The sequence below is a fragment of the Glycine max genome, chromosome 15 (genome assembly GCF_000004515.6).
Source record: "Glycine max cultivar Williams 82 chromosome 15, Glycine_max_v4.0, whole genome shotgun sequence".
NCBI lineage: Eukaryota > Viridiplantae > Streptophyta > Magnoliopsida > Fabales > Fabaceae > Glycine > Glycine max.
In genome coordinates this window covers 902,941-925,337 of record NC_038251.2, presented here as the reverse complement: position 1 = coordinate 925,337, position 22,397 = coordinate 902,941, and the positions used below count along the sequence as shown (strand labels likewise).

The 22,397-nt window shown below is 35.6% G+C and overlaps 2 protein-coding genes across 2 annotated transcripts; both read right to left on the bottom strand.

Annotated features, from left to right (window-relative positions):
• Positions 1–4,260: 4,260 nt before the first annotated feature.
• On the bottom strand, positions 4,261–10,848 carry LOC100787814 (pleiotropic drug resistance protein 1). Its single transcript, XM_003546170.5, has 20 exons — positions 10,358–10,848; positions 10,149–10,269; positions 9,719–10,052; positions 9,542–9,618; positions 9,385–9,438; positions 8,610–9,284; positions 8,170–8,486; positions 7,911–8,071; positions 7,704–7,807; positions 7,474–7,618; positions 7,297–7,380; positions 7,054–7,178; positions 6,606–6,938; positions 6,199–6,489; positions 6,023–6,106; positions 5,797–5,930; positions 5,464–5,691; positions 5,176–5,347; positions 4,831–5,085; positions 4,261–4,721 (listed from the first exon to the last, which is right to left on the bottom strand). Exons 1-20 carry the CDS (start codon positions 10,678–10,680, stop codon positions 4,458–4,460), a joined length of 4,281 nt encoding a protein of 1,426 aa, XP_003546218.1. The 5' UTR covers positions 10,681–10,848; the 3' UTR covers positions 4,261–4,457.
• A 3,346-nt stretch (positions 10,849–14,194) lies between these two features.
• On the bottom strand, positions 14,195–22,266 carry LOC100784281 (pleiotropic drug resistance protein 1). The gene is made up of 24 exons (XM_006597075.4): positions 21,028–22,266; positions 20,697–20,817; positions 20,511–20,599; positions 20,331–20,415; positions 20,093–20,252; positions 19,900–19,976; positions 19,565–19,621; positions 19,371–19,461; positions 18,974–19,275; positions 18,582–18,863; positions 18,173–18,489; positions 17,924–18,084; positions 17,719–17,822; positions 17,485–17,641; positions 17,271–17,399; positions 16,997–17,163; positions 16,581–16,913; positions 16,186–16,476; positions 16,004–16,087; positions 15,767–15,900; positions 15,350–15,577; positions 14,920–15,091; positions 14,577–14,831; positions 14,195–14,474 (listed from the first exon to the last, which is right to left on the bottom strand). The coding sequence occupies exons 1-24, from the start codon at positions 21,513–21,515 to the stop codon at positions 14,217–14,219; spliced, it is 4,542 nt and encodes a 1,513-aa protein (XP_006597138.1). The 5' UTR covers positions 21,516–22,266; the 3' UTR covers positions 14,195–14,216.
• Positions 22,267–22,397: the final 131 nt, after the last annotated feature.

The following is a 22,397-nucleotide window of genomic DNA, read 5'->3' as shown; positions in this document are numbered from 1 at the left end:
ACAAGGGCATCATCTCAAGTCCTCCACAGGTGTAACAAAAACAGAGATCCACACAGAACAAGAAAAACCTGGTTCAAAACTGCCAGAAAATATATGCAATCATCCAAAAGCAGAAACAAAAATCATTTCCCCAACAAACTATCCTCAGTTGCGAAAAAGTTGTACCTTAACAATCGCACCATAGCAAGGTAGACATGTGAGGGTATATAAATAAGAAAAAATTCCAACATTTTTTTTTTGTGAGAACCAAAAATAAATTACATGAAACAGAAAGAATTGAAGAGAAAAGAATGGGTTGGGTCTTAACAAGGATTGAAGAAAACAAAATAAATGTTTTGGTTATTCTTTGACAGAGTTGAAATGGAGTGTCATTATGTCTACACACTTCTTTCCAAACCAACTACGCACAACCTGCAATTGCCGTTGTTCTTTTTCTTTGTTTTTTTTTTTCTCACAATATAATTCTGATTACCTTATCTTCTTTGACCATCCCATCGTCTCTTGTTGAGAAAACACAGTTTGCTCTATCAGGCTTCTCAAATTTCCAAATCTCTCAAAGAATATTATCAAATATCAGATCTACCTGAACAAAGAATCAATTAGAAATGAGACCAAGGAGATGACCATAATGCAGGGTGCACTGGTCTTTGTATTATTCAATCTGAATTCTTTTACACGGCTAACTCCTTATTTACAATGTGATGTGAGAATCAACTAATTGGAAAGTTGGTAACTAACTATAACTGAATATTGAAAAGGCTAAAAAATATCATTTTAATCTATTATATTTTTTTTTTTTCTTTGGTCCTTCATGTTTTAAAAGTTTCATCTTGAAACTTTTATGTTCGAGAATGAATCCAAAATGACAGTTTAATACCTATTAAATGAATTAGACAAGCAATTTCTTGACAGTTTTGGATCACCATAAAATGAACCCCAAAAAACTTAATACAAATAATAATTAAAATGTCATCATTTAATGGGGACAAAATGATCATTTTGAGTTTATTTACGAACATAAACAACTAAAGTGAAATTTTTAAAACATAAAAAATAAAAATAAAAAAATACGAAAACATAATAGACCAAAATGATATTTTAACTATTGAAAAACTAACATAAAAAAAAAAAGTTGTCATAAGCTGTAACATCCTAGAATGTGTATGTCCAACATTTCAAATTTGGATTGAAGGCTCTCGAATGGTCCTGTAGCAATATAGGCTTTATTAAAATGTCAGCAATCTGAAGTTGCGATGAACTTGGCAGCAAATGAAGTGTTCCATTGTGCACCTTTTCTCTTGCAATGTGGCACTCCAATTTGATAAGTTTTGTCCTTTCATAAATACAAGATTTGCAGCTATGTGTAAGACTGATTGTGTTGAGTTTTTTAGGCTCCCTTCCTATGTAGAGTAAAGATCCAAATGAGAAGATCCGTGTGTCTCACTTATTTAGGTGGAGAGGGTGAGATTAGAGAAGCGTTTTTCAGATTGTAACTGTGGATTCGTTTACTGTTGGATCGGGATGATTTTTGGACTACAGGTTCTACACGCGTGATACTTTAAATTGTCTGGTTGGATCGGAAAAAAAGATATCTGTAGAGAAAGATAAGTGTTTTGCATTATTTGTTCTATATTTTGAGGTTTTATCTTCTTGCCGCTATCTGTAGAGAAAGATACCAGTTGGAGTTTGTTTTGATTTGACTGTTTGTAGCATATTTAAGTGCACTTGTTGGAGGTTCTCTTGTATCTTCATTGATTATAGTGAAGTTATTTCTTTGGTTTGGATAACCCGTAATTTTTACTTTTGCATTGAGGGATTTTCTATGTTAAACAAATTGTGTCTCTATTTTTCATCATTTCTATTTTGCATAAATTTGGGGGAATTTATTTTGACTGTTTATTACTCTGTTATAGAGTTTTTTATTGTGTTGGTCTGTTTTCCCCATTAGCTTGATTATCACAATAGGAACAATGTCGGTCAATTGTATCAAATAGGTAGAGTAACAATTGAGCCTCACAAATGGCTAGTGCCATGGCCATATACTCGGCCTCTGAAGATGACTTGGAGACTGTGGGTTGCTTAACTTCTTGCTTTTCTAGGATACTAGAGAGGGTACAAAGAAAAGGCAGTAACATGTAATGTACTTTCTAGTGTCCAAACAAGTTCCCAAATCTGAATTACTAAACCACTTCAACTTAGTGTTAGAATTAGCAGAAAAGAAGAGTCCTTCAGTTGGTGACTTTTTGACATATTTAAAACACAACTGACTCACAGCGAAGCATGTGACAGGCCTTGTGTGAGTGAGAGAAAGTAATCTCCCTGTCAGTTTCCTATAAATAGCAACATTGGGTAATGCAGAACAAGAATCATGCTGAAGTCTAAAAAAATTGTCCATGGGAGTATTACATGGTTTTGCTGCCAATAGTCTAGAGTCTTTAAGTATGTCCAAGGCATACTTGCTTTGGTATAAGGCAATTCCTTCCTTAGATCTGACCACCTCGAATCCTAAAAAGAATGAGTTGGCCTATATCTTTAATGATGAACTGCTGATCCAAATAGGATTTAATTGCACTGATTTCAACAAGGTTGTCTCTTGCCAAGAGCAAATCATTTGCATAAACCAAGATAAAAATAGACCAAGATGCAGAGATTTTAGTGAACAAGGAATAATCTGCCTTGGACGGTGAATATCCACAAGCCCTCAGAGCCTTGTCAGTGGTCAGTTTGGCATTCCACTATTTGCTTGCCTGTTGTAGCTTGTAAAGTTATTTTTAGAGTTTGCATAGTTCCATACTAGGCCTGTTTCAGAAACACTCAAATTCGGCTGGACCTCCATATAGACTTCTTCGTTCAAGTCACCATGGAGAAATGTTAATTGACATATAGTTTGATAGGTGAAGGAATCTACTCTACCTCTACTCCTATCATTCTACATTTAAAAGAGATAAATGTAACAACTCTGATTCTTCATTGATATCAATGATAAAAGGATCCAATGTATTCATTGATAATTGGCCTATTAACTCAGTTGATTAAAATATTGTGTTAATAACCTGAAAGTCACATGTTTGAATCTTGTATGGGTTATTAATTTTAAATTAATTCCTAAAATATATCTTTTTTAAAAATAAAAAAAATTGTATGGATCCATACGAATTGCGAATCCATGGGTCCATACGAATTATGAATCCATAAATCTTTTAAGAATAATATACATTAGAAATTTTAATGTTATATATAACGATATTAATTATTTTATAACATAATTGACTTATTAACTCAGTTGATTAGGATATCATGTTAATAACCTAAAAATCACATGTTTGAATCTTGAATGAATTATTAATTTTAAATTAATTTCTAAAACATATTTTTTTGAAAAAAATAAAAAATTGTATGGGCCCATACAGATTGTGAATCCATAGGTCCATACGAATTACGAATCCATAAATCTTCTAAGAATAATTTTGGAAATAACAAAAAATGTTGAGTTTACAAAAAAACGTTGGTACACAAAGCAATTGCCGGAGATGATTCATAGCAATACTGCCCCCATCACAACTGCAATTGATAAGAGGGTTCTAACAGTTGTTAGATTAACAATTGGACTGAAGGTTTTAGTGTACTCTATCCCAACCTTTTGTTACCAGGTGTGATTTTTATATTTCCACTGTTGCATTTCTCTTGTGCTTTTTTCTAACATCCATTTAGCAATTTGAGTGTTTGCATTTTGTGACATTTGAGTGTTTCATTTTGGCGGTTTATAACAGTCAATAATGTGTTAATTACAATGCGGAGATGTTTAAGATAAAATTGTGTTTCGGGATAGTTTTTAATCTCTAATATCTTAAAATTGTTAAAATAAAAGGACTAAAATGAATTTTTAAAATTACAAAGTATCAAAATGAATTTTTTAAAAGATGAAGGATCAAATTATAAAAAAAATGAGATTAAAAAGATGATTTTACCTTATTTATTATATGCCCTTGCGTTGGTAGTGAAGAAAGGCCTGGGGTTTCAAGTTACAAATTTTTATACTTTTGTCCAGTTCTATTCCCCTTGTTTTTTGTTGTCCACCCACTATTATTTAAAACAAATGTAGGACAAATGTTTTAGTGCTGAGTCCTCTAAAATTTTAGCAAAACAATCGTACCTATAGTGATCAATATTAATATCACAAAGCCATAGTGATTAATAAATCTTATCAACTCGTATGTTTTTTTTATTAATTTACGGATGTACATCATTATGCTTATGTGGTAAGTATCAAAAATCTTTCTTTTGACATTCATCATACATTTATAAAGGACAACCTTCAAACTGGCTGGTTTTGAACAAATGATTAAATGATAGATACAAATATTATAAGTTTATAGAGAAAACAAAAACAAGCAAAGAGAGAGAGAGAGAAAATATAAAGAATCTTTGACGTTGGAGAAAGAGTTCAGTCTATCCATCTATCTCTTTTGGAAGTTAAAGGTCTTGATTGCAACACCGAAGATTAATGCAAAGGCAACTGCGATGCCAGCAACCACAACAGCACACACTCCAACGAAGTCATGTTTGAAACCAAAGTAGTCTTCTACGAAATCTTTCACCATCTTGTTATCTTCACCCGGCATTCTTTCCGTTATATCTCCAAACTGAGATGCAATCAATCCATATAAGGTCCAAGCCACTGGACATGCCCAATAGTACCATCTCCACCACACGGGCATTTTCTGTTGAAAATGGAAAAGGACAATAAACATAAATGTACATACATTCATCCATTGAAACCATTTATTTAACTATTTATTATTCAAATGGTAGGGTAGTGCAACAACTTACAGGTCTAACGACAATAAATCCCGAGAAGAGATTCCAAATTGCATAGAATGCAGCAGCCACAATGGCAGCAACATGGTGGTTTGGCGTCACTCCCACAGCCATCATACCGTAGAAAGTAAAGTACAACAATGAGAAGAAACTGAAAAATAGATACCAAAAGAATTTCTCTGCAGTCCAGTCAAATCCGATCATGGCATAAACAATTAAACCGTATGTCACAGCTTGAGCGAAGATATATGGTATCTCTACCAGAACCTGTGACAAAAAGTAGGGAATTTGTTAACATGAACCGTGTATGCAAACTAAACCACTAATAATGTCTAAAATAAATAATGATGAAGTTACCTGTGCAAATGCATAGGGTAAGGCAGAATACATTCCCGCAGCTTTTTCTCTATAAAAGACAGTCCTTTCAACTGCTACCACTGGCTGAACAGAGGAAGCATTTTGTATTCCAAGGAAGAGAACAGCAGTATACATTGAACCTAGAGCATTCAACAGGTCTCCTCTTGTTGTACTGTAAAATCACCAAAAGCAAGTGGAATTAGAAGATGTGACAAAATATATTATATGGTATTTTATTTTGTTGGGTAATAAGAATTTATTTTAAAACTTCACTAATCTTTGACTTACCGTCTGCTTCCGAGGTCCCAGAACATTGTTCCAAACATCAGGGCTATGAAAGTAGTGAAGAAAAACCTCACAGCAGTGTATGGTGGATTACGCCAATATGACCAACGTTGCTTCCATAAGCAAGCTTGGCATTGGACCAAGAATGACTGAGAGTATTGAGTAGGGAAATAAAGATCCTTTGAACCGGGAGCGGGCTGACCCAGTTCTTGTATAAGCTGCTTGTTTCTCCTGAAAAACCATGCAAAACTCATTTAAGCATTTTGAAAATAGAGAAAACAAAGATGGCAATAGCTATATTAGTTAATAAATTCATAACTGCATGCACTAGCCTACCTATATAGATCAGAATTCTTGTACAAGTCAGTAAAATCAACACCCAAACTAAGTTCTTGTGCTGAAGTTGTAACTTCCAACATCCAAGTAGCTGGGTTATATCCGTCTTTGATTTTGCTCACCCCTTCAATGCTCTGGACAGTGGAAATTATTGGAAAATCTTAGTATTTGTCCTCAAGAACTATAGTCGTTCACTTAATAATATTGAACTTAAGTATGATCTCACCTCAAAATACTTGATCAAATGACTAGAGTGACGACCCAGCGGCCCAACATATATTTCTTGTCCTCCACGCTTCATTAGGAATAGCTGGAATCACACAAAATATCATGTTAGATTCAAGTCTAATGGAGAAAGAAACTAAACATGACACAGCTTCATTTATCATTGTCGTCACTCACCTCATCAAATGCTTCAAATATGTCAATGCTAGGCTGATGGATGGTGCAGACAACGGTTCTTCCAGTGTCCACAGTGTTCCTGACTGTTCTCATAACAATTGCAGCAGCTCTTGCATCTAACCCAGAAGTAGGCTCATCCATGAAAATTATAGATGGGTTAGCCACTAATTCAACTGCAATAGTCAGCCTCTTGCGCTGTTCAGTTGAGAGACCACTCACACCAGGCAATCCAACCAGTGAGTTCCTTAATGGGTTCAGCTCCACCAGTTCCATGACTTCCTCAATGAACATCTGCAACCATTGTCAAATCGAAAAAGTTTGAACAATTAGCCTCTAAGGAGAGAAATCGAGCTATCTCAATGACCAGCTTAAACATGTTTTACTGTTGGTAGTTCACACTAACTAACCTTTCTGGTTTGGGAATCAACACTTGAAGGTAAACGAAGCCATGCTGAGTAGAGCAAGGATTCATAAACAGTAACATGAGGTGAGTGGATATCATTTTGCTCACAGTAGCCAGAGATACGAGCAAATGTTTCTTGCTTCTTAGGGTACCCAGAAATTTTGATGTTTCCATCAATATATCCACCAGTTTTCCTGCCAGCCAGAACATCCATCAAAGTAGTCTTACCAGCTCCACTTACACCCATCAAAGCCGTGAGAACACCAGGCCTGAATGCACCACTAACACCCTTCAAAAGCACCAATCTGTCCTCTTGTACACCTTGTTCCTTCATTTCCTGCCAGTTGAAATTAAGAGAGTTAAAAACACAAATTGCCTCTGGCTGAAGTAGATTTCAAATAGAAACTGTTAGAAATCCAAATGCTAAATTTATATCTTTGAATGTGATTTACCTGTGGCATGTCAACAGAGTATACGACTTCGTCAAAGGTGATAGAATGTGGCTCAAAAGGAAGAACCATTCCTTTTTTCTTTCCATGGCTGGACTCCACAACAGAACCACCTCTTCCTGAACTTTCTGAAAGGTATTTGAAAAAATGTTCAATATCTTGAGGTATATAATGAATTGTTGCTACTCAACGAGTATGCTTGGCATTGAGTATTCATGAGTGATTTATAAGTGTAACATAGCTCACCTATGCGTGGCAATTCAACTTCTGCTACGGTTACTTCATTAGGTGATTCTTCTTCAGCTATTGTTGCTTGTGGCTTATCAAATGCTGCATGCACATTCAGATGCATACTTATTAATAAAACCTTGCATTGCTTTTCTGAAAAAAATTTAAAGTACAAATGATGCGAAAAGTACTCACGGCCAAGGATTTCAAGTGCAGCAGAAAACATCACGTTGAAAAGCAACACAAATCCAGCCATTGCCCCTAAGCCTAACCAATACCAATATGCACTTGAGGGGAACCCACGAGACTCCAGATATTCAACTCCTAAATTTCGGCTAGACTGTAATTGGAGAGCAAAAAAAATTAGAATCGCACTTCTGTTAACCAAAAGTATACAAATTCTGAAGTTGTGTTCAAGAAATTACGTTGTGCCAACTGTTTGAAAGAAATTCATTGACCATCAAAGCAGTCTGCCCATACATTAAAGGTGAAATCCAGTAACCCCAAATCCACCAGTTTTTTATATCACCTGTTTCATTGGCAATGAAATGCAGAAGAATTAGCTTAGGTTTGTTCAATATGATGGAAATACAACAATTTTTTTGTCATGTGTTTATGTTAATTGAACTTACTTTTTGCCATAACGAAACCACCCAATGTAAGGAACGTGAGAACTGCAAAGGCTCCAAATGTGTTGGAAACAATCATGTTTCTACCCAGTGCTGCAATAGCACGAAATAGTGCCGAAGCCATCTGGCCGATAAACAGTAGAATGAGATACTGCTTGAACAACCTGCACATAATTCAACAACTCAAATCATAAGTAACATGCAAATTAGTAGAAGCAGCAACATTCACCATGCTCTTAACTCTTGAAAGCAGTTTCTTTACCTCCCAACATTTGGATCAAATCCAATAACATAGTAGGTGAGGAATACCCAAACAGCAACTTCCAGTAGAGTAACAGGAATCTTGAGAATCCATGAAGGGATTGCATATGCCCAAGAGGGATAAAATAGAAGGTCCCGTTGCTTGTAGAATACAGGAAGCTTAGCAATGGTCATAGAAATCTCAGCCATTCCATTAAACATAATCATTACTAAGGTAAAAAATAGAGCACCAGCATAAAGACCCGCATCATCCATATTGTTACGATGCAACTCGGTTCTCAAAAACAGTGTCATTGTCATTAACGCCATGATGGAAAGCTGAAAAGCATCAAGAGAAAAATGAATAGTGTAAAATAATCATCATATAAGTGTAAATGATATAAATAACAATAGTATATATTTTTTATTGATATAAACCAAGGTAGAAAGTCTAGAACCAACCTGGCATAGCTTGAAGATGTAAACAAATGAGTTCCTTTTCATAAGCAAATACTCCCTTGAGAGGTTAGCCTTTAACAGCTCCTTCTTATTGATACCATACTTCTTAGTGGTTAATGCTGCAGGGTGGCTCTTGGTCTTGTCAAATGGAACTGCAAGCTCCTCTCCAAGTTTCCCACCAATATGGAATGATTGAAATGCCTCAGAAAATTGGGTAACTGTGACAAATCTGTATGGTTGATCTCTGCGTGCCCAATATTGTGCTTGATCTTTTTTGGAAGTCACTTCTTGAAGGAAGTCAGCAACACCTTTCCTCTCAGGACATCTGAAACCCATGGATTCAAAGAAGTCCAGAACATATTCACGGGGACCATGGTATACAACTTGGCCATCAGAGATTAAGATAATGTCGTCAAAAAGGTCATAAGTCTCGGGTGCTGGCTGGAGCAAAGATATAACAGCGGTTCCATTTAGAATGTGGACATATTGCCTGAGAAAGCTCACAATCTGAAATGTTGTGGAACTGTCCAACCCAGTAGAAATTTCATCCATGAACAAGGCATTTGCTGGTCCAACCAACATCTCTCCTGTAGTAACACGCTTCCTTTGTCCTCCAGAGATCCCACGCAACATTTCATCCCCCACCATAGTATCAGCACAAATATCCAACCCCAAAATCTACAAAATTATACGGTTAACTAGTTCAATATCTCGGCCTTCATAAAAAACTGTAACGCATGTCATCACACAATTGAACTGAACCTTTTTTAAACATTACCTTTAGTGTATAATCTGTTACTAAGCTTGACTCCTGACCTTCAGTTGCAGTTGCCTGTTATATCAAAAGATAATCAGATGCAAAGAAAATATATAATATGTTTTTGGGTTTTCTTATTTTACTAAAGTAAAGATTAATAGGAGCCTCTTTTTCTCACCTTCATGTAGACATCAAGATCTGGGTCAGGCTTGATATTTGCTGCTTTCTCTCTTCTAGACAACTCAGATAGCATGTCTGTGGATCCCAAAAATGATGATCAGCCATGCTTAGGCTATATATATACACCTTAAATTAGATATTGAAAAGGTTTGCAAGGTGGTAAAGATGGACTAACCATAACGCGATCCAACCCCTTGGCACCTTGCTGAAAAAGCCAAGGTTTCCCTCACAGTCATTTCTCCGATATGAAGATCATGCTGGCTGATGTAAGCAGCAGTTCTCTGGGGCACAAACTCATTCAATTCATGCCCGTTGTAAGTCACTCTCCCAGATACCTTAAGAGTTTTGTCGAGCTTTCCTGATAAGGCCAAAAGGAGTGTGGTTTTTCCTGAACTTGGAGGACCCAAAAGCAGTGTCATCCTGCGAGGTTTAATAATCCCGCTAACATCTTTAAGAATAGTCACGTGTTTCTTTTTGCTTGTGCTAATGTGGAGAAGATTGAAAAATCCCTGAAATCAGAAATAGGGAAAGACCATAAGAATAATTGCAAAACAAAACAAAAGAAACCAAAAATTTGAACAAGTGTAGAACCAGCCCTTCCCTACCTCTACGACATTAGTAACAGAGTTGATGAAAGAGGGCAAAGCTCTACTTCCCACAAAGGCCTCTGCCTCAATATTAAGGTGCTCATATCGAACTTCAATTGTTGGAATATCAAGTCCAACTCTATATAAAAAAAACAGCAAGCAAAAAAAGCTTATTAGTACTTAGTATATACATATACTGATGGAAGAGGTTGTGAAGAAGTAAGTACCTATCAATACGTTCCTTGAGCTTCAACAGGAACCTCTCATTGTCCTCTTCAGCTACTTTGACCAACCTCTCGAGAAGTTTCTGTCTCTCTTGGATGCCGAGATCAGAGACGTCGATTTCGTTGGCGACGCCATGGGAAGCTGTGAGCAAGCCTTTCCTGAGACGGTTGTAGGTAGGGAGCTTCTCAAGTGCAGCCCATTTCAGAGCTTCTTCGTCATCCTCTTCGCGAGAAGACCTTGAGAATACCTCCACACCACTGTTTCTCCAAACCGTGGAACTTCTTCGTAAACTGTTACTTGCTCTGTATATATCACTTCCCTCCATTCAGATCCACCTTGTTTCTTGTTTCTTCTTCTTCTTCTTCTTTGGCTTATATGTTGTGACGAAACCAAACAGCACACCACTTTTTCTTCTTCTATGTGCAACTGAATGATATGAATGACTATGGAATAGGAAAACATGTCTCTGTATTTATACCTTTGACGTCAAATTCAGGCGGCGATTGACGAGTCAATCCTTCAGATTAAATAATGGCGCCACCTATTCATTTATTTATTTATTTATTTAATATGGAAAACTAAGAGCAGCAAAAACGTGGAATCGGAAAAGAAAAGAAAAAAAATATAAAAATACAACTTTATTCCAAAGTCTGAAAGGAAAATTTCACTCTCCCATGGTCATTCAAAGAAGAGGAAGTTTCCTGGTTACCGAATCGCATACTTTATAAGTAAATATCTACACCTTATTAACGGTTCTATTATTTTAATATTATATTCTAGATATCCTCTTCTTCTTTTTTACTGCAAATTCTGGATATCCCATTCTCTCACTTTAATTTTATCTTATATGTGTCATAATGAATAATTAATATTGTTTTAAAAAAATTATAGTATAAAATAGTATTTCATAGGTATAACTCACAGAATACACTCTACTTATAAGAAAAAATTTGAGTTCAATTTTCACATATATTATGTTATTAGTGATGAACTTGTAAAAAAAGATCTCAATTCAATCTCAAAAAAATTAATAATTCATCATTATAAAGAAAATAATAATACAAGTATGATTAAACTCGAAATTAAGATTAGTCTTATTATTAATCATATAGACAAAAGCATGAAGGGCCAAACGTCCTTATGTTTCCAAAAAAACATTTCAAAATTTTTTATAATACACGGCTAAACCCGTAAAATACACGGCTCATGCCGTCCCGGAAGTGTAACTTTCACATGGTATAGTAACGAGCAGTATAACCCACGGTTATAAAAAATATATAAAAATAAAATCAATTTAACGACTAAGCAGAATTTTTTTATAAGAAAAAAAAAAGGCAATATTATTGTTCCGTAATTATTGGATCAAAATAAGGCGTCTAAGCCGAGTCGTTCGTGTTCGTAATAATGGTAGTTAAAACGTTAATCATAATTCAGCAAAAATAATTGAGAAGGAACAATAAAATAAGAAAAGGTTAGGGTATCTAGTTAAGACTTTGGAGCTTGATCTTTACAGCTGTAAATTAAAGTATCGGGGATAAGGTATGTAATTTTTATATTCAATTGAAAGATCCAAGAAAAGACATGACACCGTATTAGAATCAGAACACAGTGCATGTTAGCCACACACAAGATAATCAAATCCTTTGAGATTATTTTGATGAAATGGAGTGGGGAAAAGACAATAGTTAAAATCAACTAATAAATTACATCAGCAGGAACGTCAGTCACAGAAATTTTCATTTTTTTACTTTAATCAAAGAAAATGATCGAAAGTTGAAATTTGGCCGCGTGTATAGTTTTTGATTAAGTCTTCATTTCCGAAAAACTGGCAAACAAAAATAAAACCCTGAAAGCTTGACTTCTAGATTGCATATAACACTGGTCAGTAAAATTGATCGGTTCTTCACTTCGTTGAAAGGAACTCTGGACCAATAATTCAACTTCTAGATATTTAGTACTCGATTATTACGACCATACTACCAGTAGATCATTTTTTCTTTTGCTCCAAATTAAACACAAATTCAAACCCCTCTCTTTATAATAATTAAGACAAGTGTTATTTATTAATTATTATCAAGCTATAGTTTCAACCATAGGAGTGAAATCTAAACCAATGGGATTTGTTAATAAATTTCATTTTTCTCCAAACTTTATACAGCAAGCTCAAACCCTCCATTATTTCGCAAAAACTCCATCAACTATGGGATTAAAGTTAATTTAAATATATTTTCAATATCTTTTGATATGAATTTTTCCGTAACAATCGTGAGATGTTCTGTTTCAGTAAACTTCTAGTGCATTAAATTCCCCCTATCTTTTGATAGTGTATGGTATTTTTTTAAGAAAACTATTAATTATACAAATTATTATGATAAAACAATTTTATATGATAAATTTAACCATATTTAAAAAGTTAGAATATTGAAAATAAATTCGTTTAAGAATTTAAGAGAAATACTAATAATGAGTAGTATTTAAAGAATAATTTATTACTTAATTATTTTTAAAAACAAATCTAAAATACTCAACGAAACATATGAGACAGAAAATATATTTTTCATCAATTCTAAATCTTCCCATTAGTCTTCCTATATGCTAAATATATATAAAAAAAAGTTTATTTAATATTTTTATGTTTTTTATAAAATAATACTGTATTAATTAACAAGAATTATTAGAATAATACTAGCATAATAAAGTATATATATATTTCATTATTGTTAGTAGGATTGGGTGGCATTCATGAACCTCGTGAGTGGTGATCATACTTGTGTGTGTTTTAAAAACTATTGATCCTATCAAAGTTGAAGCAAGTTGTAGGCTTCTAGATGCAATAAAGAAACCCATACGGGAAAGCAGCCAAAAAGTTTTGTTTGTTTAGAAATTAGCATTGCAAGACAAGACTTGTCACCTAGTACAGTCTACGCAAGACACCTGTAATGTAAGATCAATAAATTGATGTTGGACTCATTCTCCCATCTGAATTCATTTTTCCCATTCGGGGGCTTGACCGATGACCATGTTCACAATTTATGACTCTAATATTTAAATTGTCATCTCCTTCTAGATGGTTTATTTATTATTAAAATTTTATATTAATTAGTTTGTTAATTTTACAGGAGTAGTATGTTATACTCCTATCCCCATCAAGTTTTTTAAATTCTAAGTAACCATTTAACAAATTGTCCTTAAATATCCTATAAACATTGAATATAATCATGTTTTTGGTTTTGGCCCAACTCGTGAGGTATGGATAGAGATTTAATTTATTTATTTATTAAAATACACTTAAGGGAGGCTAGAGTATCTTGGAGGACATTATGAATTTTGGTCTAAACAACAAAAACTAATTATGGTGACAAGGTGGGACGGGGAAAGTAGGAATTGATTTATGCAGTGTCTTTGCCCCCTCTTTTGAACCTTTTTCCAAGACTAGTAAGTGCGTGTAATTTGAAAGGTGTTGATTTTTGCAATTTGCAATTTAGTTTTGTAATTATTCAGAATATTTTTAAACTTTCTTGTTTCCCTGATAAGTATCACCAAAATCCCACTCCACCCTGAAAAGAAGTTTCACTGTATAGTATTGCATTAGATAACAATAACAATGTCAAGTGTATTTATATAAATAAGAAGATGGGGTCAATGTCCTATATTGATATATCAGGGACATTGAACCTGGTTGGACAAACTGTTAAAGTCCGAACTGAGAAGCATACTAAGCCACCTTGTGTTCCATGCTTACAAAGGGGTCCTCCCCTAATTCAAACCAACATTAATAATTTCATGATGTAATTTTTTTTTTCTTTTCTGCTAACACTATTAACTTGTACATGCGCTCACTTGAAACACATCTATTCTATTCTATCGCCTTTCAAAATTGAAGACCTTTAGAGAAAAAGCAAAGATAGTAGCAAATAGCACTGCAAACCCAACAACTACACACGCAGCAACTCCTACAAAATCATCTCTATAACCAAAGTATCTTCTAAGAAACTCTTTCACAGTCTCATTTAACTCAACTGCACTTGTTATATCCCCAAACTGTGATGCAACCAATCCATATAAGCTCCAAGCCACAGGACATGCCCAATAGTACCATCTCCACCACACAGGAATGCTCTGTCACCATATAGAATATAAAACTAAGCATCATTATATATGTACATCTGCTGAATTTCCTCACATGCATTTCTCATTACATTTATAGATTACATGACTTACAGGTCGTGGCACAACAAATCCCGAAAACAGATTCCAAATTCCATAGAATGCAGTAGCCACAATTGAAGCAATGTGTTGGTTTGGTGTTACGGCCACAGTCATCATGCCATAAAAGGTAAAGTATAGAAATGTGAAGTACATGAAGAACAGATACCAAAAGAATTTCGAAGCAGTCCATTCGAATCCGATCATCGCATAAACTATGATGCCATATGTTACAGCTTGGACAAAAATATATGGTAGCTCTATTACAACCTAAGAAGTAAAAGGTTGCATTAATAAGATTAAGATATAAAACTGACACAAAATACTAAATAATGCTTCTAGAAGTTAAATTAATTACCTGAGCAAGAGCATAGGGGATGGCTGAATACATTCCAGCTGCTCTTTCTCTATAAAAGACTGTTCGTTCAATGGCCACCACTGGTTGCACAGAAAGGGCATTCTGGATCCCAAGGAAGAGAATGGCATTGTACATGGAACCAATAGCATTGAACAGATCTTGTTTCCTTCTTCTGCATGTTGTTCTAAATGGGATCAATTTCATGGGGAATGAGGGTTTGTTTAACACAACTTATGCATGTTTTTTAATTGAATAATTCTAAATCATCCTACTAATCCTCCTAATTGTTTTGTATGGTAAGTATTGAATGCTTTTAATGTTTCCAAGACACTAAATATATTTACTTTTTTATTTAATACCTTCTTTATAAAATTTGTAGAGGGATATAGCATTACTCTTTGTAATTATACATTAAGCAATAGTAACTCACGTTTTGGATCCTAGGTCCCAGAACATTGTCCCAAACATCAAAGCTACGAATGTAGTGAACAAAAATCTCACTGCAGTATATGGAGGGTTGCGCCAGTAGGACCAATGTTGTTTCCATAGGCAGGCCTTGCATTGAACGAAAAATGGTTGTGCATATTGTGTAGGAAAATGAAGTTCCTTGGAACCTGGAGCAGGCTTGCTCAATTCTGCTACAAGTGCTTTGTTCCTCCTAACATATGACATACATACATACACACACATATACATACATACATATATATATATATATATATATATATATATATATTTTCAGCACTAGTTTGAAATAATATCCTTGTAAGATATTTAAAATATATATATATACTTTTTGACTAAATAAGGATGTTAAGTAACACTATTACACTACAAACCAACTTACCTACATAGTACTGAATTTTTGTATATATCAGAAAAGTCAACATTCAAATCCATTTCTCGTGCCGGAGTTGTAATTTCCAACATCCAAGCTGCTGGGTTATGTCCATCTTTGATTTTACCAACCCCTTCAATCCTCTGCTTGAAAGTAAGATTAGAAATAGTACTATGATATCAGTAGCAACTAACAAGCATCATGAACTACTATAAATGTCATTTGATTTTTCCAGACACGTCTTACCTCAAAATACTCAACGAGGTGGTTAGAATGGCGACCCAATGGCCCAACATATATTTCTCGTCCTCCTCGCTTTAGTAGGAAAAGCTGAAACCAATTTTTGGTTTATTAAGCTCAAGTAGTATGGCAAGTCAAAGAAGAAAAGTGAGAAAACGCAGTATCATATGATCAAGAGCAGCACTTACCTCATCAAAAGCTTCAAATATGTCTATGCTTGGTTGATGGATGGTACAAACAATTGTTCTTCCTGTGTCCACTATGTTTCTGACTGTCCTCATAACTATTGCAGCAGCTCTGGCATCTAACCCAGATATTGGCTCATCCATGAATATTATGGAGGGATTAGCCACTAGCTCAACTGCTATAGTTAGTCTCTTGCGCTGTTCGGTGGAGAGACCGCTCACACCAGGTAAACCAACCAAAGCTTCCCTCAGTAAGTTCAACTCCACCAGCTCCATGACCTCCTCAATGAACATCTGTAATCATTTCAGATCAAACAGTAAAGATAACTAACTCCAAGACTTATGATCAGTTAGTATAGGCAATTGCCAATGAGTCTAGTTGAACATTATATGCTAACCTTTCTGGTTTCAGAATTGACTTCAGGCGATAAACGAAGCCATGCTGAGTAGAGCAAGGATTCATAGATTGTAACATGAGGAGAGTGGATATCGTTCTGCTCACAATAGCCAGAGATTTGAGCATATGTTTCTTGATTTTTAGGGTACCCTGAAATTGTGATGCTCCCCTCAATGTACCCTCCAGTTTTCCTTCCAGCCAACACATCCATCAAAGTTGTTTTACCTGCTCCACTCACACCCATCAGAGCTGTGAGAACACCTGGCCTAAATGCACCACTAACACCCTTCAGAAGGACCAATCTGTCCTCAACTACACCCTGATTCTTCATTTCCTGCAAGTTGAAATCAAAAGGGATTCTGTTTTAAAGTGCTTTTCAAGTCCTATCTCTACAGTGTTTTCATGGAAATCAATCACCTGTGGCATGTCTACTGAGTAAGTGATTCCATCAAAGGTAAGTGAATGTGGTTCAAATGGAAGAACCATTCCTCTTTTCCTTCTGTGGCTTGACTCAACAGCAGCCTTTGGCCTCACTGATGCAGACCTGGAAGACATACTTTCTGTCCCATTATCATCTAAGTTCCCTGCATGACAATTGAAAGGATTTTCAAAATCTGAAAGATTTGATATAAATTATAAAGGGAAAGCACAAACATGCTTGTGTATATGGTCAAATAAATGATCAAATCACCTATCTCTAGGTTGCTACTTGGGGCATTCCCTGTTAATCTGAGTGATAATCGAATATCATCTAGTGTTCTGTCTTTATTCCTATTGCCATGAGATTCTTTGAAGATGACAGCCCGTGACATCTCAGGTGCTGCTCAATCATTAGCATCAACATAGCATAAGTAATAGTACCGTTACTGCAGGAATATGAAAGTTGTACCAAGAGAGATACTCACGGTTTAGATAAGTGAGAGCTAGAGTGAATGTGATGTTCAATAGAACAACAAATCCAAGCAATGCGCCAGCCCCTATCCAATACCAGGATGCATGTGTGAAGAACCCACGGGACTTAAGAACCTCAACTCCCAGTGATTCAGTTGAATTGGGAAGAACCTAAAATTAAAAATAGATGTTCTAGAAACCCACAGGAAACTGGAAAACATTTGAAGTTTGATAATTCAAGAAATTACATGACTCCAACTCTGCCCGAGGAACTCATTGACCATCATAGCATTCTGCTCATACATTATAGGTGAAATCCAATAACCCCATATCCACCATTTCTTAACATCCTCTATTGATCAAGAGAAAATCAAAAGGCAAATTACACCATGTAAGGTTTAAAAATTTGAAAACTACAAACATTGCTACATCTGTTGAATAATTGTATTGTACCTCTTGACAATATGAAACCGCCCAACGTCAGAAGTGTGACTATTGCAAATGATCCAAATGTGTTAGCAATAATCATATTCCTACCAATTGCCGCAATTGTACGAAACAATGCAGAAGCCATCTGGCCAAGTAGTAACAACAGAAGATATTGTTTGAAAAACCTACATCAAGAGCAGCATCTCACATCTAATGCCACACACTCATAGTGAGTCTTCCCAAGTCCAAAGTAGATAAAGATAAATTACTCACCTAGCAACACTTGGGTCAAATCCAATTACATAGTAGGTGATAGATACCCAGACAACTACTTCAGCCAATGTAATAGGTATTTTCAGGATCCAGCCGGGAATAGCATATGCCCATGCAGGGTAAAATAGAAGGTCCCTTTGCTTGTAAAATATAGGAAGCTTTGCTACCGTCATAGAAATATCAGCCATTCCATTAAACAAGATCATTACTATAGAGAAAAAAAGAGCACCGGTGTAAACTCCCCCGTTATCCACAGAATCCTTGTGCATCTCAGTTCGCAGGAATACTGTCATTGCTACCACTGCCATCAGTGCAAGCTAGTGGCAGAAGGAGAAAAATCACACGTGAAAATCATGTAAAAAACATAATAATCAAACATAATTGCATTTAAACGCTAGCTAAAACTAACTTGAGACAGCTTGAAGATGTAAACAAATGCATTCCTCTTCATTAGCAAATACTCCCTTGAGAAGTTAGCTTTCAGAAGCTCCTTCTTGTTTACCCCGTACTTCTTAGTAGTTAATGCAGCTGGGTGGTTCTTTGTCTTATCAAATGGAACTGCTAGTTCGTCTCCAAGCTTCCTACCAACATGGAAGCATCGAAATGCCTCGGCAAATTCGTTAACTGAAACAAAACTGTATGGCTCATCTTTGTGTATCCAGTACTGTTGTTGATCCTTCCTTGAAGTCACCTGGCAAAGAGTATAGATACATCTGATATTCTGATTCATACACAGATACATGTGGTTTTACTTTCAATTCCATAATGTGTATGAGATAAGAAAGGTAAAAATTGATTTACTTCTTGAAGGAAGTCAGCGACAGCTTTCCTCTCAGGACATCTGAAACCCTTAGATTCAAAAAATTCAAGGACGAATTCACGAGGTCCTTGGTATACTATTTGGCCATCAGAGAGGAGGATAATGTCATCAAAAAGTTCATACGTCTCTGGCTCTGGTTGCAATAGTGAGATAACCGCTGTTCCATCAAGAATGTGAACCATTTGTCTGAGACACTTGATAATTTGAACAGTTGAAGAGCTGTCCAAGCCAGAAGATATTTCATCCATGAATAGTGCATTTGTTGGACCAACCAACATCTCCCCTGCAAATAATGCATACAAAATTTAAATATAGAATGTAGAAACTGAATTGGAATGAATCACTTGCAGGGACAAGCAGTTGGAATTGGATCACCACCTGTGGTAACACGCTTCCTTTGTCCCCCAGATATACCACGCAACATTTCATCCCCTACCACAATATCAGCACACATTTCCAGCCCCAAGATCTGGAAAATACAAATAAACAAGTAGTTGGGCGCAATTAAGAAAGTATTTGTGAAGTTGGAGTAATGTCAGAACACTTTGAAGAATAATGGAGATGTCAATCACCTTAAGTACATATTCTGTCATCATCTGGTTTGCTTCCTGGCCTTCAGATGCTATTGCCTGGTTTCATCAGAAGCCAACAAGATGAAAACACTACTTACTTGTCCATCACAATTAAAAATTTCAGTGAATTTAGCGGGAGGAGAGGGTATATTAAAATAAAATGAGTATCGTAGATTTGTGGCCTTTATTTAATGAAAAATATCCCTGGAGTATAAGAGACTAGCACACTTAAATGTCTGAAATGATTTTTTCCTAAGCAGATAGTACTTGCAAAGTAAACACATAATCTTTCCTAAGCAAGTAGATAAAAACACACTTTAAAGCTGCATATTTACCTTCATGTAGATATCAATATTAGGGTCAGGCTTAATATCCGTCACTATCTCTCTTCTTGACAGTTCAGATAGCATGTCTGTACATGACCAAAACGATACTATGTCATGCTCGGATAACATAAGTGGAAGTTATCACTTTCGTTAACAGCGTCAGATGAAAGGAAAAGCCTTTTTAAGGTAAAAGCTGACTAACCATAACGTGATCCAACCCCTTGGCACCTTGCAGAGAAAGCCAAGGTTTCCCTTACAGTCATTTCTCCAATATGAACATCATCCTGGCTAATATAGGCAGCAGTTCTCTGGGGTACAAATTCATTCATTCCATGCCCGTTATATGTCACTCTCCCAGAAACCTACAGCACATATCAGAACTTAAATTGGATATAGCTTATTGAAATAAAAAGTCAATGATAAGTGGAATTATTTTTCACCTTAAGATCTGGATCAAGCTTTCCTGCCAGAGCCAAAAGGAGTGTGGTTTTTCCAGAACTTGGAGGACCCAAAAGCAATGTCATCCTGATAAATGATATGTTGAAGTATGAGAGACTGATATAGGAAAATGAATGAGGTATGAGCTTAATTTACAGATTCTTTCAGTTCTATATACTCACCTACAAGGTTTTACAATTCCACTAACATCTTTAAGAATGGTCACATGCTTCTTTTTGCTTGAAAGAATATGTAGATAATTCAAATAACTCTGAAAGATCAACTTTGTCAAAATAACAGATAATATACAGAAAAAGAATTTATGGTTTTGATTAAGAAAAAAAGTATCAAATTAGTACATGGTTTACCTCTACTGTATTAACAATGAAGTTGAAAAATGTGGGTAAGGCTCTGCTGCCAACATAAGCTTCTGCCTCAACATTCAGATGCTCAAACCTGGCTTCAATTGTTGGAATGCTAACCCCAACTCTAGAAATATTGAAAGATAAAGAAGGGACAGAAAACTCATTGGTGCATGGTCAAGGAAATACATGAAACAAAATAACATTTCAAACATTTTGACTTGTAATATTGCCATAAAAAATCTATGTATGGATAACAACAACCAAAACAAGGTGAAGGGAAATTGAAAGAGAAAGGGAGGGGGGAAAAAAGCAATATTAGTAATGGATTTATTACCTATCAATTCTTTCCCTCAGCTTCAACAGAAATTTTTCATTGTCTTCTTCAGCATCTCTTACCAACCTCTCCAACACTTCCTTTCTTCTCTGTGTTCCCATATCCGTGACGTCAATTTCATTCACCTCACCATTGGATGTGATTAACAAGCCTTTCTTTAAACGATTGTAAGTAGGGAGCTTGTCAAGTGCAGCCCATTTTAGAGCTTCTTCATCGTCCTCTTCAAATGAGGACGGAGAAAAAATGTCACTTGCATCTCTCCTAATCGAAGAACTTACTCGTAAGCTGCTATCATTCTCCATTGTCAACAAAGAAAGAGTTAAAAAGATAGAGCTGCAACAAACTTTCTCTCTGCTTGTGCAATTCTGTGAGGTTATGTGAAATAAAAGAGTGGCATGCATGAATATATAGGTGAAATTGCTTCTGGTAAAGTATAAGGACTCCACACTAAAGTTTAACGAGTAGACAGGGGATGACTCCTGAAGCATAACATGACACTAGAGCCATGCAAGGATTACGTAAAAATCGTGGACTTTGTGGCCTAATTTATCCGTGCAGTGGGTTAGGGGACAACACTAGTACTCATATTATCAAATGAAACTTAAGAGAACAGAACTCTTTGATTTCGACTCATAACATCATCCATTTACCTGCATAATCTAGCACTAGTTGAATTTTTCCTCCTGGTAGTACTTCTACGAGGAAAAATCATTCAAATATAATTATTCATGATTGCCAGCATAATAATAGACTATGGGAAGATAATGTCTTTCAAGTAATGCTATTATTTTGTTTCATATTACACTTTAACATAATGAAAAAGGTTGGTAAAGCTAAAAAAAAAGTTGGTAACTTAAAAATTTGAAACGTGGACAAGCTAAAACCCTAAGAAAATCAAAACTAGGATACAGCCTTGGGCAGTTGGAAATTGAAGAAATGTAAACATTGCACTGTGTCACCCGTTTTATTGGCTAGCATAAAACCACGAAGTAGTGAATTTGAAAATATGTTAATCAACGTTAACAAGAAATGTTTGATATTGTCATGATTATCATTATCTCATACGTAATGTTAACTATGTTCAAAGGTTTAACAACGGTTGTAGCAAGCCGCAAGCGACAGTTAATGAGCTTCATTGAAATAATGAAAAAAAATGATTACACATAGTTCAACACATGCTTTCATGGGCTAAACAACAAATCATGTGAATTGGGCTAAGATTTTCTGCTCTAAGCCCAAAATAAGGGAGTTGTTATTGGCCCCAACCACATTTGTTATTGACCCCTACAAACATGAGAAAAGGCCTTCTTACCCCTCCCTCTTCCCCTCCACCTTCTTTTCATCCCACCCACCCCATCACCACCGCACCA

Coding starts and splice junctions, on each gene's coding strand:
- LOC100787814 (XM_003546170.5), bottom strand. CDS start 10,680: ATGGAGGGAAGTGATATATACAGAGCAAGTAACAGTTTACGAAGAAGT. Junction 7,808..7,910: donor TGGTTTCGTTATGGCAAAAA/GTAAGTTCAATT, acceptor CCAATGAAACAG/GTGATATAAAAAACTGGTGG. Junction 6,490..6,605: donor TTGATTCCCAAACCAGAAAG/GTTAGTTAGTGT, acceptor CAATGGTTGCAG/ATGTTCATTGAGGAAGTCAT.
- LOC100784281 (XM_006597075.4), bottom strand. CDS start 21,515: ATGCTTCAGGAGTCATCCCCTGTCTACTCGTTAAACTTTAGTGTGGAG. Junction 17,642..17,718: donor TCGGGCAGAGTTGGAGTCAT/GTAATTTCTTGA, acceptor TTTTAATTTTAG/GTTCTTCCCAATTCAACTGA. Junction 15,092..15,349: donor TGGGACCTAGGATCCAAAAC/GTGAGTTACTAT, acceptor AACAACATGCAG/AAGAAGGAAACAAGATCTGT.